At 43.4% G+C, this 13,626-nt stretch overlaps 1 protein-coding gene across 5 annotated transcripts in view; it reads left to right on the top strand.

The window, feature by feature from the left end:
* Nucleotides 1-13,626, top strand: part of MICU1 (mitochondrial calcium uptake 1) — a 112,548-nt gene that overhangs the window by 68,881 nt on the left and 30,041 nt on the right. For all 5 annotated transcript variants that reach the window (XM_076339439.1, XM_076339440.1, XM_076339436.1 and 2 more), the window contains 2 exons: nt 2,143-2,225; nt 7,295-7,492. In XM_076339439.1, coding sequence (XP_076195554.1) covers nt 2,143-2,225; nt 7,295-7,492 — 281 coding nt within the window. The remainder of the gene's footprint in view (nt 1-2,142; nt 2,226-7,294; nt 7,493-13,626) is intronic.

Genomic DNA, 13,626 nt, shown 5'->3' with positions numbered 1-13,626 from the left:
AAGCAAAAGCCGCGCGCACAAGCAAAGCAAAACAAGGAATTCATTCACTACTTCCCATCGGCAGGCAGGTGTTCAGCCATCTCCAGGAAAGCAGGGCTCCATCATGTGTAACGGTTACTTGGGAAGACAAACGCCATCGCTCCGAACGTCTCCCCCCCCTTCCCTCTTCTTCCCCCAGCTTTATATACTGAGCATGACGTCATATGGTATGGAATATCCCTTTGGCCAGTTTGGGTCAGCCGTCCTGGCTGTGCCCCCTCCCAGCTTCTTGTGCACCCCCAGCCTTCTCAGTTGGTAGAGCATGGGAAGCTGAAAAGTCCTTGACTAGTGTAAATGCTACCTAGCAACAACTAAAACATTGGTGTGTTATCAACTTTGTTCTCATCCTAAATCCAAAACACAGCACTGTACCAGCTACTAGGAAGGAAATTAACTCTATCCCTGCTGAAACCAGGATAGGGACGACCAGTCCACCTGAGTACATCTCAGCTAACGCTGAAATAATGAGGGATGGAGAGCAAAGGTCTCCCCATCCCAGCAGGCAGAACAGAAGCTGGGTAGAGGCATTGCTTCTGCTGCAGGACTGTGTATGAAATGACCCACCACGCGCTGCTGGCAATTGCCGTGGTTATAGGAGACATCGCTTATGCACATGGTGTTTGGAATTTAAAGCCTGAATAATTGGCACGAGGAAATTGGAAATCCAGAGATTACAGCGGCAGGACTGTATGTGCTGTATATACCAAGGAACTAGTGACAGGCCGTTCCTGCCATTGAGTTTAATGTTGTTATACATCTGTTTAAGACACAAAGTGATTGGAAAAAGTGATCTCGTTAACATGTTTGCTGAATCTTCTAGCGATAAAGTGCTACAGTGCATTATAGCAAGGGGAAAACATGATGTAAAAGTCTCCTGGCCCTAAATTGAAGCTGTAACTAACGTATAAAATCCAGCTCCGTTAATTCCGTATTAATTTCTCTTTGTCTGAGTGATTCCTCTTTGCGCTCCCCCTCCCACCCCCATCTGGGAGATGCCTTAACGCAGAACACTGGTTGAAGAAACTCATTACTTTTTGAGCATCTGCAAGAAATATTAAAAATCGATTGCAACAGATGAGGTTAAAGGGGGATGAGCCTCACCAGTGATCCACACCCTGCTTCCAGGTTTGGGTGGGGAAGAGCCATCTTCAGAACGAAAAAAGGGGCTAAGTTTTAATTGATCAAGATGACAACCTAAGCACTAGTTATAGCCTAGAGGATTCCCTAGAAATCCCAGCAAACACCAAAATTCCTGTAGGTGGTATGTATTTGAAAGTAGCAGAGCAAGATAAATTCTCATATATTAGCTTAATTTGGAAAAAAATTATGGCACTATGTTGTAGCTTTAAATGGTGATGGGTTACAGAGCCCAAAATGGAAATGTACTGAAATTCTTTGGTGGGATGAAGGGGAAGGAGTGCGGTTTTGCTGTGATGGGTGGCTGTGAAGCGATGCTTTTGCAGAGTTCTGGCTAAATAAACCATGACAACATAGACTAAATGCAATGAAAAATAAGGTACCATGCTGTCTCGGGTGCGTCTCAGCTGGTGAGCTCCAGCTTATGTGTTACCTCAATGTCATAACTGGACTGAGACAGAGTTGGTAATGATTTATTTAAATTCGCACAGTGAGACAAGAGCTGAGTCTGGAAGAGAATTACCCAAAGTCCAGGTCTGCCTCTCACCCACCGGCTGCTTCATAAAGCATGGAGAGTGCTCTGCAGTGCCAGAGGAACGTCCTCTGGCCGAGTTGGTATTACACTGTATGGAGCAGGCTGGAGCTCTTGCTACAGCATCATTTTCTGTTGATTGTCATTAGAAATATCAGATGGTATCTTGTTTTGTGCTTTTTCTTCTGTAAACTGAATAAATTTTGTTCAAGAAACATCTCTGCCCAACCTCCTTGTCGAGACCTTTGGTAAAAGGAGCACCATGAAGCTTGTAGCTAGAGGTTCCCGAGAGCTGCATTTTTGTCTTAAAATTGCAAGAATTACAGAAAATTGTTTTTCTGATAGAGTCATTCTGAACTTGTGCCTTTTTTTTAATTGAACTTTTGTATCTTTAACTGGTCTTTGTTTTTTATTGTGTGGTTTTTTTTATGTAGCTCCCCAGAGGAATTTCGAAATTGCCTTTAAGATGTTTGATCTGAATGGTGACGGCGAGGTGGATATGGAAGAGTTTGAGCAGGCAAGTTGAACGACAGGTTGACTTCTTAATGCTACGGCATCTTAGTCATAAGTGCAGCATTCCTCTATGATGTTATTGTGATTTATATTTGTGGTTACTGCTGGTTTACGTCTTTTCCTTCTATGGTCTGCTGTGTTGCCTCAGTGCCTGCTTTTTTTTTAAGTGGGTATTTCAAGACAAAATTTTTCCATTCAACAAGGACAACTGTAAGTATAAACTCTGATTTCCTGTGACTTTGTCACCAAGGTATCTTTACAAGATGTCACCTCCAAAGTAGATAAAGAATTTTTTTCACTGTACTGGTGTCATAGGATTTTGATCCTACTTTCTTCCACAGATTTTACTGCATTCCTTAATTTTGTTTGTCTTCAGAGAACAACCAGGGCAAGTCTGCTTCAGAGAAGAATTTAGCCATTTATTTCAGTGTAATCTAAAAACATGTTTGAGAGTGTATTTTCATTAGTTTCTTTCCCCTACTTCTTACAGGGTTTCATCAGCAGGGAGTTTGATGCAGGCTTTTTAATGAGCTTAGCCTGCATGCTTGATACTGGTGAGGTCCTCCTATAAGCTATGGTTTGTGATTGTGTTAGAGTGAGAATAGATTGAAGACTCAAGCTGTCAGTGGGGAAAAGATCTGACCTCCCCAGGCATAAGTGTGTGGTTTTCTTGCCTATGTAGAAAACAGCCTTAAGGCTTTGGAAACTTATAAACATCCTGAAGTCGCTGTATATTAGCAAAGCTCCATGTGTGTGCTACTCATGAAAGGAAAAGAAAATGTATTTGCAAAGCAGGGAACTGGCCGGTTGGATGAGGAATCACCACCCCTGTTATCAAAGAACGGGGTAGAGGGGAGAACCTAATCTACCTAATGTTCATGTGGCCCCTGGCACTTCTTCTGTGACCTCACATCCCTTGGGTCTGTATGTTTAATGGGCAAGTGGAAGCTGTCGCTTCTGAGCAAAGAAAGTGAGACTCTGGTCAAAAAAATAACCTGCTGTTGTGGGGTTTTTATGCTGGAGGACATACGTGTTCGGAGATGGTGAAATGCTGTGTACTGATATCTGAGAACAAAGCAGCCCTGAATAATTCTTACTCATCGGTTGATCGAATGATTAGTTAGCTTCAGAAGAGTCTGTAAGAGGTCATGCTTGGGGCACTTGCTATAAATGGGAAGAACTAGTGGCAAAGCAGGTCTGTTAATTTAATTCCCCCCTTCTAATCTTTTGCTGTTGTCCTCTTTAAATTATTACCTGTGGGTATGATGTCATTATTATGAGTTTGCTGCAAAGCTGTGTAATATATCTGGTTAACTGTACGTTTTTAGATGCGATTTTTGGACTATTAGGAGAATGGGAGTATGTTTATCTCCAATGTGATAACCCTTCACATGACAGTTTGTAAACCCAGGAGTTTATTCATTTTCCTTTGAGTGCAATTTGAATACACCGCTGTGTCCAGGTTATTGTTCTGTTTGGCACTGCCTCCCTACGAACTACTCATTTAGCTATGAAAAATTCCAAGTGTCCTATTTTCCCAAGTAAAAAATACTGCTGTTCCTTCTGTTTGCATAGTGCATGAATATAGCACTCCAGTGCAGCTATCTGATAATATTTAACAATTCAAAAGGTGTTTTACAGTAGTTACTAATGTTCTAGAGTGAAAGTCAATTATGGAGATAAATGAATTTAAGAAAAGTGGAGAACGGTTAACCGCCTAGTAAAAATGCAGTGATGCATTTTTGCATAGAGGTACTAATGCAGGTGTCCTGTTTGGCTTCTTTATTAGACATGTAAAGTAAGAAAGAATGTTTCTTGAGGATGACTGTTTCGGAAGTGCTATGAAGATGGAAGTACAAAACTGAATTAAGTTCTCTCAAATCATCTGGTAGGCAAAGGGAAGTTTATATGTGCATTAAGTCATATAAAAATCCTTAGGAAGAAGAACATTTTTTTTTTTAAGCTTGTTGCATGCATCACTGCCTCTATATAAAGGAATAAAATTCCTGGTTAGCATCAGAGTATTTTGGTGAAGGCTGATCTTCCAGAGCTTTCGAGTCGGAGGATGAAGGGGCTGTTTTGGAAAGTGAGAAGAAGCTGACAATATCTTCGCAGATATCGGTATAACTGATTTGCCGCACTTTGCAAACAGAATTAAAGCCAAGGCATAGCTTCAGTGGGAAGCACATATATAACATTATACACATATATACTATAACAGACACAATAATTTATATGATAAATACGCTTTTTCACTCCTTATGGAAATACCTCCGTAAGATCATGAAGGATGGCAGGGTTTGCAGATCTGTACCATAAACATCTTGGTGCATACCTGGCAGGGGCAGCTGGAACTGCTTCCAGGGGAATATGCTGTTAGAGGTGGCATCAGTTTCGAAGAGCAACATCGTTTTGGGGAGAATGGGAAGAAAAAGAAGGGAGAGAAAAGGGTCATCACAGAAGCATCGTACTGTCCCCGCTGGCTGTGAGCATGTGGGAATGAATTTCTTACTCCTTTTTCACACGTTGTCTTTGGAGACAGCCAACAGCAGGTCTATTCTCATTAATGTCTGACAAACCTTAAGAGTATTCATCAAGGAAGAAAATTACTTGTGGTAATTCAGCTAATATGCGAGTAAGTCGGAGGCTTTAACTACCTAATAAGAAAATACTGAATTTCTTCAGGCCTCACTGAAGAGTCTCAGGTTTGTTTTTTTTTTTTCCAGTTGATGCATATGGTTAGTGTATAGTGCTAAATAGTTTGGTGCCTGCATCAGTATCATGTTCAACTTTTCATCCTTCAGCATGTAAATTGTTAGTTTACTCTTCTATTTTTAACTAAGAAGTCAGATGAAAAGTAGTAAACTCTCAAGCAGTGTTACTCGTGATCTCTTTTCAAACCATTAACTATTTTCATTGATTTTTTCTTTTTTTTTTCTTGTCTGGTGCAAAAGATGAAACAGATCACAAACACTTAGGCTGAAATACATACCAAAGACAGTGAAGCATCTCTGTGCTTCCCGTCGTCATATGATCGATGAGCTGTGGGGTAGGACAGCACTGGTTCAGCTGAAGGACAGCTTTTTGTAGTGGTTGCCTGCCTTTCTGGGTATTAGAAGGATTACCCAAAATAGGGACCAGCCGAATAGTTTTGGCTCCAGTGCCCACAGATGGATTTTCAAACTGTCTGATACTTGTTACAGATGGGGAGAGAAGAGTAGTGTAGGATGCCTTATAAATAACACCCAGGAAAAGATGCTCTATCAAACAGCCTGCAGTGTGGTAAACACTCGCTTCTGCAGAAACAGGAGCAGTTTTCCAAGCTGGTCACAAACTGCGTTGCTTCAGATAGTTTGTAAATATTTGTCTCCAAAATGTGCATGCAGAGCTCACAGTTAAAGTGGAGCACAAAGCAAAATAAGGAGTTGCTATTTACAGTGCAAAAATCCTTCCTCACATCACAGTGCATATTTCAAAGAAAAAACCCCCAAACCTTTTTTTCTTTATTTTTTTTCCCCTCTGACTTGACTTGGTTTTCTTTGTAGTGGAAGAATAGCCAGTAGTCTGTGGTTTGGAGGCAGTGTTTCAAGCAAGGTGAGCCCGGCAGCAATACGCGGCGTTCTCCTCCAGAGCATCCCCTTTGGGATTGTTCCAGCGCTTGCTCTCTTGTTAGGAAAAAATTGAACAAGCTGTATATCACGATAACGAGGTTCTGGTGTCCTTTTGACAGCTGGAGCTCTTGGCAGCTGTTTCTCTTCCTCCCTTCCAACTTCTGTTGTCAGGAGGAAGAGGCTGAAGGCAAAGCAGTGGTGTTTGCTGGAGCTTTGGGAAGCCTGTGCTGTTGAGGCTGAGTGCCGGGCAGCATGTTGGGTGGCTTTTTTTCCCCCCTCCTTTCTCACACTCGTTGTCCTTAATACGAATCCTCTGCCTTGTTGGAAGGGATCGGCTATTATGCAGAGAATAATCCTGGCTTCTCATATCACTGCAGTAGTCATTCAGATGGGCGAGTGCTGGGAAGGGGTAGTGGGATACTTGGGGGTGGAGAGAGGAGGCGAGTGTGCGCTTGGCTTGGCTGCCTCCTTAAATTAGCACAGGACCCTTAAAATAACAAACTGTTGGATTTTTCAGGCTGTTGCATCCTTCAGGTTCAACCTTTTGCTATGTTGTAGTGGGTAGGGAAATTGTCCTGCACATCCTTGCTCTGTCCTGTAGCATCCACTCAAGTTGAGCGGTGCCTTCAAGAAGGTACAGGGTGCTACTGAGAGCTCAGGGGAGAGAACAAGGATGCTGTTTGCCTGTGTGGTTTGTTAAAAATGTTGAGAGATTGCTGTCGTAACATGTGTTTTCACACTTGGCTGTCTTCGTGCAAATATCCCAGTCTGTTGGTAACTCAGATACTTCTGCATTACTTGTTATTCTGCTGGCGCTGCCACTGGGGTTGTATTTGGGCTGATGCAGCCTGCAGGACTTTTGGAGAACCCTTTGCTCTGGGTGGGTCAGCCCTCGCCTGCAGCTCAGCTTGCCCCACAGCCCCAGGGATGGAGGAGCTTCCAGCTGTGGCAGAGAGTGGCAGGCAGCAAGGAGGGGGGTGCCCTTGGGTAGAAAACTCCTGGTTTTGTGCACAAGGGGAAAGGAAACGCAATGTGAGCTAACCGAGGTTGGTGTGAACTAACAAGGATGGGCAGTAAAGTGGGAGTGGAAGCTCCAAAACATGTGCAGGCTTTTTTCTTCCCCACGGTTGCCTCAGCTTTCTCTCCTTCTGCGACTTCGCTGGGAACAAGCTGCTCTCTGACCAGGTGTAGTATCAGTGCTAAAATGCTTATCTGCAAACTGGATGAATTGTTTCTTAAAACTTGTTTTAAGCATTTAATACTCTTCTTTTTTTCAAGAGGACTGAAATAAACAAAGCCTAAGTTCAGCCAAATTTTTTAGTTGTCATGTCTTTTAAAAATTATTTCAGGCAAAAAAAGAAAGAGGATGACATGTCTGATCCTGGAGTACTTTGTACTGATACTTGACTAGTATAAGTCCCAGAGGTTTTTTCAATGCTAACATCCTCCCTCTTATTTTTAGGTCCAGAGCATCATTCGCTCCCAAACCAGCATGGGCATGCGCCACAGAGACCGGTCTACAACGGGGAACACCCTGAAAACTGGCTTCAACTCTGCACTGACAACATACTTCTTTGGGGCAGATCTGAAGGGGAAGCTGACCATCTCCCACTTCCTCGACTTCCAGCGCAAACTGCAGCACGATATTCTGAAGCTTGAGGTTTGGGTTATTTTTTTATGTATGGTGGAGAGGGCAGTGCAGCATGGACAGTGCTGCAGGACATGGTTTCTGGAGGAAGAGCAACAGCATGGGAGGGCTTTGGAGGGAATTAATACAGCTGTGGCTCATAGCTCTCACGGATAAAACCTGTTGTTGAATTTCTGATGAGCATTTTGGTGCCTGTGGCACTCCCCAGGAACATCTCCAGCTTTTGTCAGTAGCTGCTGTTGTGGAGTTGCAGCAGCAGCCAGCATGTGCTGGGTGCGTGTCCCTCCATGTGGTGCTTGCCTTGCCAGCGCCTTGACACTGCCGATGGAGGTGGTTATGTGAGGCTTTAGAAAAAGACAAAAGAGGCTGTGAGCAGTCTGTTGCTACCTTCCCAAGGAAGGTTTGCCTCAATCCCAGTGAGCAAGTGTGCCCTGAAGGATCAGGGTTCATAACCATCCCAAAACTCTTCATCTCTGCTTTTGTCCCTGCCTTCTTGTTTCCTTCACTATTCTGAATATTTTGGCTGTGTAAGTGTTCAGGCCTTGTGTAAATCCTGCTAAATAGGTGGTCTCTGTTACGTGACCTTCATTATTCACTCCTGGGTTAACATGCATTATAAGAAATGTCTATATATTCTGAGACTCTTGCCCTTCAACTGAACTGAAGGTCTCCTTTTTTTTCTTTGCATTACCAGGAGTTAACAGCAGCTCCCAATCTCCCTCTTCCTAGTCACATAGCTGGAATTTAAGCATCCAGCTTCAAAATTTGGTTCTTTTGACTAAAACTAGTACAAGAATAGCAACGGGGGACTCCTTGGTCTGTGTCTCAGCTCCCAAGTGGAGCTGACTCAAAAACGGTGCCCTTCTCTGGAGCAGGCTTAAGGGTTTGACCTGGCTTGAGCGAAGCCAGGCTTTTATTTGCATCAGAAATGAGGATTTTGTGTACAAGATCATCCCCCCACAACCATAACCTGTTAAGAGTTTCGGTATTCGGAGCTCACTACTGCTTCAGTCTGATGTATGAATGTCTGTGTGCTCCCGTTGTGTGATCCGGCTAATGGACAGCATTTTGTTAAGTTCCTATTAAATCAGTCATTGCAAACTTAACCTGAATTTATTCCCTTTTTTATTTGGAGTTTTATGAATCTAAGTAAGAAACTGACCCAAGGACTAATTTTTTTTTTTTAAGGTAATTGTCTAGTTTGCTGACTTCATTTAACTGGTCATTAAAGCAGGTGGTGTGGCTCTACATTTGCAGAGGGAATAGGTTGGTGGAAGAAAATGTTCTTTGTGAACTGGAAGGTGTCACTTCCTCAGTGCCTCTACAAATTGAAAATGAATACAATACTTTTTAAGGTTAAGAAACATAAGCTGAAACTGGAATGCAAAGGGAAGAGAAATAGAGATTATTCTATCCTCGTTTGCCGTCCTGCTCTGGTTTCCCACTGCCACGTTTGCTCCAGGGACACGGGCAACGAGGAGGCACTGAAGGTTATTCCTGACCAAGTGCTGGAGTCCTGTGCTCCCTCCATGGGTCCCCACTTATCTCATTAAGAAGCAGTGGGGTGTTTTTCAGTTTCATGGCACTTGTTGTTCTTTTCCTCCTGCAACAGTTTGGTATTAATTTAGGTTTTAGTGGTTTCAGTCAATTGTTCATCTTTCTGGTGAATGTTAGTTGCCTTTCTAACAAGTTATTTATTAATTGGGGACAGTACAAGATATTTATGTCTTGGTAAGTTAATGAATATCATAAACACATCATTACTGACTTCCTGACAGCATCCTTGAGCACAGTACCATGCTGTGCTTAGCATTTTTGATACTCGTTTTAACTGAAAAATTGACCTGTGCAAAGGTAACAGTTCTGTTCTGCCAAACAATTTTTTCCTGAGTTCATGATACTAAAGCACTTGATTTTTCTGTTCATAGTTCTCATTGATTTAGGCAATACAGGCCTATTTCTGTCCTCAGCATTATGCAACATGGCGTCTCTCCTCTTCTGCTTTTATTTCTTTTGACATGATCTCCCACCTTCTCTCCTTGCTTCACATTTGATATGTTTGTTCACGGTTAAGCGGCTTTTCACACAAGTGTCTAGTGGGTTTACATTACTTCTTCCCAGGGAGTGCTCTAATGAACTCAGCCACTTAAAAAATGTGGTAATTCAGAGAAGAGACATCCCTCAAGTATTTACCTTGACCCGTGCAAATCAAGAACGTGAGAAGTGGTGCTAGGAAGTACTGTACTACAGAGCATCAGGTAACTCACGTAGCTGATTTTTAACGGCTTCCCTTGTTTTATGTGCCTATTTGGGTAATGAGCCTGTAGGTACAGTGGTCCGTTGTCAGCCTTGTGCTCGATTGCCTGTGCAGATCATCTCTGGATCCTTCTCTTGGCATGGCTAGTGTTACCGGTGGACAAGAAGGAGCAGAAAAAAGCTGGTGGCAGATCTGCCAGGGGCTCAGCTGAACCCTTGTACCCTCATCTACTCATCCTTTGCTGGCTTAGCAAAATTAGTCATGGTCTGAAGCTGGGGTGTTAATTTGAAAACCAGTTCTTGTTCGTGTTCGGTGTCAACTCCAGAAAAGGCTCTGGGGAAATGCACCGTGAGCTGGGGCAGCCCCCGAGTGACACGATGCCTCTGTTCTCAAACTGGGATGCTTGCTTTCTCTCTTCCAAAAGAAATGTACTTTTAAGAAAGACCTTTTTTAAAGCTGTTTTCCCTTTGGCTCAGGATCAAGGCATATCTGCAGTTAATACACTTGAGAGCCGGTTTCTTCTGCTGACTGTGAAGGTGGGACAATAGTTTCTGACCATCTGAACCCACTGATTCTTACTCTTACTGATTTTGGTTGCTTTTTTTGTCTTAGCAAAATATTCATGCATATATCTTGTTAAAATCGAGTGGAAACTTTCTCAGAGGAATTGGATCAGACAAAGCCCTGAATATTGCAATGTTCCTTATGGCTGAAGTGCTGACAGCATGTTTAAGTAACCGTGGCCTGTTGTTTTCTTCTTCCCTTCTGCTTATTTTTTGTGATGAAAGTACATTTTCCATCATTTTATGGAAACTCAGCAATCAGCTCAGTTGTGGGAAGGGAAGGATGAGAAAAGTAACCACAGCCAGAGGGAGAGGAGATGCTTTTAACAGTTTATTAAACTTTTTGTGGTTTGGCTACTTTGAGGAAGCCATGGCCTCCCTGTTGCGTTGCAGGGTGGCCCGGCTTATTTAAGGCTGAGCCATGGGAACTGACCCACTGAATGGGGCAGGCTCCCGGCAAAGCTCTCACCGTTTTCTTACTGCATTCATGCTGCCTTGCTTTAGTGCCTATGGAAAGACTTACTTTCTTCTTGTCACTTAGTGTAACAAACGGTGACAAGTTTGTCTGGACAGGCTCTTCAGCTATCGTGTCCTGTATGTACCTGTCCTGTAATACAGGCGGTATTGAGCTCGAATGGTGGGGTTTTCTTTGAGTGAAGGTACTCTGTGAGTTAGGAAGATGAATAGGACTTGACATCATCGTTTATGCTATTTCTGCTTGTTAGTGTCTGTCCTAGATATTCCCGTGTCCTTGGTGGACCAAGAGAAGTCCCAGCCAGCCCGTGGGTCTCTTCCAGCCTAAATTTTTCTATGATTCTGTAAGTGCATGTAGAAAAGATGTTAGCCCTTTGTTCTCCACATCTGTGTCACCCCTGAAAGGCAACCTAAAACCTGCTAATAGCAGTGATTTAATCTCCGTATTTAGTCGTCTTTTATTTCCCCAAGTCTCTTTCTGCCAGCAGTGGGATATGTGCCTATGGTGTAAGACCTTAGTAAAGAATTTTTTTTTTTCAATTTGCCCGCAGTGAGATTTCTATAGCACATTGTTTCCCTGACAGTTATTCATGGAGGGCTTTTGTTCTCAGCTGAATTGGTGAAGCAGGTACTAATCCAGCCCTACACCTTGTAGGTGTGGGGCTGTCTTCCTGGCGGGAGATGCCACGGCTGGAGAGGCAAGGTTGTGCTGTACGGCTTTGAGCAACCCCGTGTCTCATTCTGGTGTGATCTGGAGTCTACGCTTCGAGGTGGTGGGATACAGCTTCCCATGGAGGAGCTTGACAGATAGGCTGAAGAGTCAGATCCTCGTGCAGATGTGTATCCTTATGCTTAAACATAGGGATCTTTGCAGATCGTTGTTTACCCAAGGATCAAGGATGCCCCAATAGCGGTCCCTCCCAAGCAAAAGGTCTTCCACGTGCTGGAGCAAGGAGAAGTAAAATGGGATTCTGTGAGAATATGGCAAAGGTACCACAAGACATCGCTGCCATCTGGAAAATCACTTATTTTATGTGTCTGTTCTGTGACAGGTGATGCAAGAGTAGCTTTTTTTACCCTGGAAACTCCTGTTTTCATGACCAATGCCGATACGATTGCTGCTTGGTTTGGTTTTTGAAGGGGTTTTATGAAGAAGGGGTGATGGATGTTCTTCCATCTGCACATATCTTGTTAGAAAGTCCTAGATCTTTTTGGATCTCAACCCTGTCTTAACAAATATTCTGGTTTCAGAAGGCATTTCTAATGCTTCGCAATCTGGTTTTAGGGTAATAACTTGAGTCCCTAAGTGCCTTTCTGTTCTGAGTCCCAGTGCTGGGGTAGTTGGTATCTGAGTAATCCTGTACCAGACAACCTGTGTTGTTAACCAGCTTACTCAAGATTTTTTGGCTTCTGTCTTGTTTTTATATGGGCTTGCAGACTGATACAGATTTTCAGTGATTTTGTTAACATAGGCAGCAAAGTTTGCAGTAATGAGTCACGTATCTTTGTATCTGCTGCAGTGATTTAGGTGAAAGAAAAGGGTAACTTAAATTGTTTTGACTGGCCTGAAAAATGAAGTCTGGCAGTGTCAGATTGGCTAAGCTTTGTAAGGAAGGGCCCAAAACTGGGACTTTTTGGAGGTCAATTTGCTATTGAACTTATACAAGACATTTTTATTTTAAGTCACCCTTATGGCAGTCTCTGTCATGGTTTAGCTGTGTTGTCTCACAAAGTTGTCCTTTACCTGCTGATCTGCTCACTGTCAGCTTCACTGCTGGCCTGGCCACCATGGGAACGATGATGGGGGATGTAACATTTTCCTTTTTTTCTTATGAATTCCTCCTTCTCTGAGTCCTGTAATGGATTTTGTATACTTACATAGTTTTGTCAGTTCTATATCTAGTTCTATATTTATATCTTCTATATCTAGATCTCCTCCTTTAGTCCCCTACTTGCTTTTTCTTCCTTTACATGATCCCTACATATGAAAAGCCAGACCAGCACTTGTGAAGTTGTCTCTTTAATGGGGCAATTAATGGCAGGTACAGAAATTGCTTGGGTTCTTTGTTAGTGATTTCCCGCCCTGGTTGCAGCGCTTACCTGAGGTGTCTGTCACTGTGGCATCTCTGATGAGCAAATGTATTAAGGAATGGTTTGAGTCACCTGGGGTGCTCCAGTGAGGCTGCGGTATAAGGTATTAGAAGATAGGCTTTGAAACCATTCGGTATGCCATGGGGAAGGGGGGGAGGACGGGCTGATCATTAAGTACAGAAAGCCTAAAGTATGCCTCACAGGTCCTCTGTTTATCCCAGAGGACGAGCGATTCAATGGGAAGGTGAGGTGGGGATGCAGCACTGGGAGGACCCAGGCTCAGCTTGAGAGCTCCTGCCCTGGGGAGCACAAGTGCTGTAGCTGGGTCATGAGCAGTGGGAGGGAAACAGTCCAAGCCCCGGGGGTGGTGAAGGGCAAACAATGGCTGCTGTGAGAGGGAATAGGTAAAGCACAGAATTAGAGCAGGGAGAGGAATATTAATAAGCTGAAAATACAATTAAAAAGCAGCTGCTTTTTAGGCAACCAAAGAAAAACCCGGAGCAGCTTGGCTTTTACATTTGTGTTCTGGTGTGTTGCCTAGGAGCTGCTTCTCTGCTAAGACAACAGACCAAATGTGCACTTACAGACTGCCTGTGCAGCTGCAGGATGGATGCTATGAAGCCAAGAGACATGGGAGATGGTGGTGGAGGGTCAGATCTGTTTACTGAGGGGAGACCTCCTGCGGTGATACTCTGCTACCCAGTTATCCCTTTGTTCTATTATGTACCAAATTCCACCTGAACCTCTTTCTCTTGATCAAT

Source organism: Aptenodytes patagonicus, chromosome 5, assembly GCF_965638725.1.
Source record: "Aptenodytes patagonicus chromosome 5, bAptPat1.pri.cur, whole genome shotgun sequence".
In the NCBI taxonomy this organism is placed as follows: Eukaryota; Metazoa; Chordata; class Aves; order Sphenisciformes; family Spheniscidae; genus Aptenodytes; species Aptenodytes patagonicus.
This window is presented reverse-complemented; position numbering and strand designations above follow the sequence as displayed.